A 5,408-nucleotide genomic window follows, 5' to 3' on the forward strand; every position below is an offset into this window, starting at 1 on the left:
TATTCCTCCCCGTACCCTTACCCCTGTCCCTTCCTTTTCTTCACTCATTGTCGCCACCCCTGTAATCCCTCATCCCTCCATTTCTCTTCTTCCTCCTTTATTCCCAATTAAGCCCATAACAAAAATTTTGATAAATCACACTTCAAAGCTTCATATTAAACTGTCATATTTGTTTATTCTTTAATTTTTCACTATCAATCACACTCCAATATATATGTACGTTGTACTGAAATTATTTTCTGATTTGTTCTGGTTCGTCGGAATTCCGGTTTGATAAGGCGGATAAGAGAGAATCGGGTCCACTAGAGCGAAGTGTTGATACTGTTGTTTCAAAGAGCTTGCCTTCCACGTTGAGCTTCATACGGTTGTTGACTTGGCTTTGAATTGTTGTACGTCGTGCTCCGTTGATTACACCTATATATATATGTATGTCGTGCTGAAATTATTTTCTGATTTGTTGGGAAAAAATGGGTCTGATTTCGATCATGGTCGCTGCTTTGATTTGTTGAAATTATTTGTTGATTTGTTCGAAAAAGTTGGGTCTGATTTCAATCATAGTAAAAGTTGTTCAGTACTTCATGATTTTTCTTTTTGATCTTTGGAAGGTGGTAATTTTAGTCTTTTAGTTTTGTTGATATTTTTCTTGTAATTCTTTATGGTAAAAGATTTTGCAAATGGTTCATATTTTCATGGTGAGAAGATGATAAACAATGAAAGTGAAAGGTATTGGGTGGGATAGAAAACAGAGAATCACCGGAGCCGTTATCAATGATAAAATCTAAAGTTTTTCAAATTGATTCCTAGTTCGGTAAGGTTTTTTCCGGCGGGTCCTGAGGGAGTGGAAGGGATATGTATAGAAAAAATTAATTTAATAAAAAAAGAAGAAAAAAAGAAGAAGTGAGACATTGAACGTCTAGGTGTCAACAAAATGTTAATGAATGGATGATGTGGCTATACAAAATATTAAATAAAATACATATCAGCAACAATTGAACAACACACACCATAACAAGTATTTATTAGTAGCCATTTTCTCAAGTAAAAGTGTTCAAATGGGAAACCCAAGAGTTCATATATCGGCTTTACAAACTGATGCAAGTTTAAGTGGCGAGGATTCCATTTCGCCAACAATTAATTATACGCAAAAAAAGAAGAAGAGTTGACTCAATGTGCAACTAATGCCTTATAGCATGAGCTACACAATTTCAGCTAATTTTTAAAAGTGTTTTTTTTTTCAAAAGTATTTTTGGTGAGAAACAATTTGTATTTGACTAATTAATTTGAAAAGCACTTTTGAGCAACAATTAGTGTTTGACCAAGCCTTTAAAAACTGTTTCGAAGTGTATTTTTCTCACAAGTGTTTTTAAAAAGAATATTTTTGGAGAGAAACTGTTTTTTTTTTTGCTTCTCGAAAACTGCTTCTGCTTTTCCTTAAAAGCACTTTTTCCCTTTTAACCAAAAAAATAATTTTGGCCCAAAAAAGCTTGGCCAAAGAGGCTATTAGTGTGCATCAAATGCCTTTTGTACTTGGCTCCTAATACGTCGTACTTAATACGGATTTTTTCATTTTCTATTATTTTCAATTCTTTGGAACTCGTAGCCTATTTTCAAAAGAGAGGTTGAACTTGAGATTAACACAATGAATGTTTATCATCGATCCCATTCATAGTTGAATTTAAAGAGGTAAAATGTTAGTACTTGAGATTTTGTGGTAGGAAGAAAATGAAAGGCCAATGAGTGAAGATATGTTTGGGCCAAACAAATACTAAAAAAGAGTACCCTGGAAATCATCGTTGAACCTCAACCTCAACTCAACGATAAGAAAAATCCACTCAACTCCCTTTTATTTCCTTGTCAACACACATCTGACATCTCTTCACTCTGTCTTCACACTCTCTGCTTTTTGCCGTAAGACAGAACCGAGAAGAGAAGAGTGTAAACAATGGCATCAGCTACAGCTTCCCACACTTTGTGCGGCATCCCCGCCACCTCATCCTCTACTACCAACAAGGCTATTGCCCCTTCATCTGCTCGCTTCCTCGCCAAAACTCCTCTCCGCCGCCTCGGCTTCGCTGGCGCCGCCGCTGATTCTCTCTTCACCAACCACGTGGCTACCAAGCTCCGATCCCTCAAGAGCTCCTCCAAGCCTATTAGGGGCGTTGCTTCTATGGCCAAGAAGAGCGTTGGAGACCTCACCGCTGCCGAGTTGAAGGGCAAGAAAGTCTTCGTCAGGGCCGATTTGAATGTCCCACTTGATGATAACCAGAACATTACTGATGACACTAGAATTAGAGCTGCCGTCCCTACTATCAAGCACTTGATGGCCAATGGTGCTAAAGTTATTCTCTCCAGTCACCTGGTCTGTACCACTTTCTTCTCTTCATCTGTCCTTTTTTCCTAGAATTTTAATTGCATATCTACGATCTCCCCCTTTTTTATTTTGCCCCTTTCCCAGTGGATCTTTGTTGTGCCTTTTCTTTTCTTTTTTTAATCGCAGTAACAGAGTGGAACTCTTATTTACTGGCTGACAATATCATAGGAAATTAAATTGCGTGTCTATGGATGATTGATTAGTCTATTTAGAACTATGAAATTCTGATACTCCCTCCGTTCCAACAATTTTCGTGAACTTTTTGAATTGGTCACGGAGTTTAAGAAAAAATAAATACTTTTGGAATTTGTGTTCCTAAAGTCAAAAAGGGGTCTAGATTATTTGTGTGATCTCATTAAGGATAAAATTGGAAGTTTTAGCAAAATTGTTTCCAAATTCAGAAAGGTGTCGTTCTTTTTGGAACGGACCAAAAAGAAAATAGGTTCACATAAACTGGAACGGAGGGAGTAGCTTTTTACAAGTCACTGTAATGTGCCTTCAATATTGCCCTCGTATTTGCTTTCTCTTCTTCCGCATTTTGTTAAAGTGTTAAGGATATGTCAAATCTTAGTTTATTTTGCTTATTGAAATTTCAGGGACGGCCAAAAGGAGTCACTCCTAAATACAGCTTGGCACCACTGGTCCCCAGGCTATCCGAACTGCTTGGAATCCAGGTACAGCCTGTTGCAATTTTAGTGCTATTCATTGTTCAAAAAGAAGATAGAAAGAAAGAATTAAAGCAAAAGAAATAGTTCATGTCGATCAAAGGGTAGATAGTCATCTACCTTATTTTGCTATTGACTCTTGTATGCTTTACCAATAGGTTGTGAAGGCTGAGGACTGCATTGGTCCAGAAGTTGAGAAGTTGGTTGCTTCACTTCCCGAGGGTGGTGTTCTTCTTCTCGAGAACGTGAGATTCTACAAGGAGGAAGAGAAGAACGAACCTGAGTTTGCAAAGAAACTTGCATCATTGGCAGATCTTTATGTGAATGATGCATTCGGTACAGCTCACAGAGCACATGCCTCTACAGAGGGAGTTACTAAATTTTTGAAGCCTTCTGTTGCAGGTTTCCTCTTACAAAAGGTTAGCTTACTTGATTGTTACTTCCTTACAGAGGCAGAGCTAGAATTTCAACTTTATGGGTTCTGAAATTTAGAACAATGACTTCAAGTGCTAATAACTGGGTTCTAAATTTAATATTTGTACATATTTAATAATTTCTTTTAGCATGGTTTGAGCAAAAGCTACTAGGTTTGGCCGAATCCATACTTGGGCTTCTAGCTCCGCTCCCGCTTCCTTACTTATTGTTTTCTTTGACAAACTGATGGGCATAAAACCATATACGGAAAATTGCACTCTTTAGAAAATTTATTTGTATTAATTGTTCTTTTATTTGTTTCAGGAATTGGACTATTTAGTCGGGGCGGTTTCAAATCCAAAGAGGCCATTTGCTGCTATTGTGGGTGGTTCAAAGGTTTCATCCAAGATTGGAGTGATCGAATCACTTTTAGAGAAATGTGATATATTGCTTTTGGGTGGAGGAATGATCTTTACCTTCTACAAGGCTCAGGGTCTTTCAGTTGGTTCCTCCTTGGTTGAGGAAGACAAACTAGAACTCGCTACATCACTCCTAGAGAAGGCCAAGGCGAAAGGAGTCAGTCTCTTGTTACCATCTGATGTTGTGATTGCAGATAAATTTGCTCCTGATGCAAACAGCAAGGTTTGCATGCTATGCTTTTCTCATATAAACCTATCTGACCTTAGAGCTTTTTGCTATTGAGATTCTTTAGACTTTCCATCTTGAATCTGTACTGTAATTTGCTCTTAGTATCAGAGTTTGTTACTTATGGATTGTGTTGTAAATACAAATTTGTTTTGGTTACTGCAGATTGTGCCTGCATCTGCTATCCCAGACGGTTGGATGGGGTTGGACATTGGACCAGACTCTGTTAAGACTTTCAACGATGCCTTGGATACCACAAAAACAGTGATCTGGAATGGACCTATGGGGGTGTTTGAATTTGACAAGTTTGCTGTTGGAACAGAGGTACCAATTACCATTCTTCTCTTCATATTTTTTTTATCTTACCGTATGCTGAGCTGTATAAAAGAAATAAAAAAGGGAATAAAGCTGGTTTTACATGGCTTTAAAAGTAAAGGAAGAGGAATAATCTGGTTTGATATGTCACTTTGTGTGTTTACCTGAGAGTAAATAGTAATAAGACTGTTGTTGTGGTGATAGGCAATTGCAAAGAAGCTCGCGGACTTAAGTGGGAAAGGAGTGACGACTATCATTGGAGGTGGAGATTCTGTTGCAGCTGTTGAGAAAGTTGGAGTTGCTAGCGTGATGAGCCACATATCCACTGGTGGTGGTGCCAGTTTGGAGCTACTGGAAGGCAAGGTGCTCCCCGGTGTCATTGCTCTTGATGAAGCAGACGCCCCCGTTGCTGTGTAAAACAATTTGTACTAATTCTTTTTTCTCCGGGGTCAACATAATCAGTGGTAATTTCCAGTTAGGAAGCATTGAGTCGATGTTGTAGATTTGTCGGGTTATATTGTTATATAATGTCCTTTTTTTAACCCATATTATTTTTGTCTAAATAAAGGGCGAGTATATCAGTTATAGACAGCTATCCTTTTGATGTCTTTCAACAAACTCTATCCTTGATTTGGTTCAGTTTGGAGGAAATTCTTTAGACGTAAGAACTTTGCCATCTGAACAAACTCATGCTGCGTGTTAATGTTCACCTGTCTTTCGCATTAAATGACGTGGTGGTCTATGCAAGGTGAGATTAGTGTAGGCAGTTATGCACATATCAACGTCACAATATGGTAAAACATATACCAAGCGTTTTGTTGTTGAGCATTAATTTCCTATGAAGAAGGAAAAATAGAAACACAAATGAAAGAAAGTGGTCACGGTATATTTGGGATGAGAAATTAAGGAATGTGTATCAGTGCACGAAAAAAGCCCAGAAAAGGCAAACACGGAAATCGCTTCCTTGGCTTTCCTCCTCATGTGACAAGTTCTAACTT

General features: G+C 38.1%; 1 protein-coding gene across 1 annotated transcript; it reads left to right on the forward strand.

Moving 5' to 3' along the window:
* Positions 1-1,878: 1,878 nt before the first annotated feature.
* Positions 1,879-5,090, forward strand: LOC107813429 (phosphoglycerate kinase, chloroplastic). The gene is given in 6 exon segments (NM_001425937.1): positions 1,879-2,359; positions 2,968-3,045; positions 3,195-3,455; positions 3,775-4,092; positions 4,261-4,419; positions 4,615-5,090. Coding segments are annotated over 6 exon segments (1,446 nt in total). The 5' UTR covers positions 1,879-1,942; the 3' UTR covers positions 4,828-5,090.
* Positions 5,091-5,408: the final 318 nt, after the last annotated feature.

Source organism: Nicotiana tabacum, chromosome 18 (genome assembly GCF_000715075.1).
Source record: "Nicotiana tabacum cultivar K326 chromosome 18, ASM71507v2, whole genome shotgun sequence".
Lineage (NCBI taxonomy): Eukaryota > Viridiplantae > Streptophyta > Magnoliopsida > Solanales > Solanaceae > Nicotiana > Nicotiana tabacum.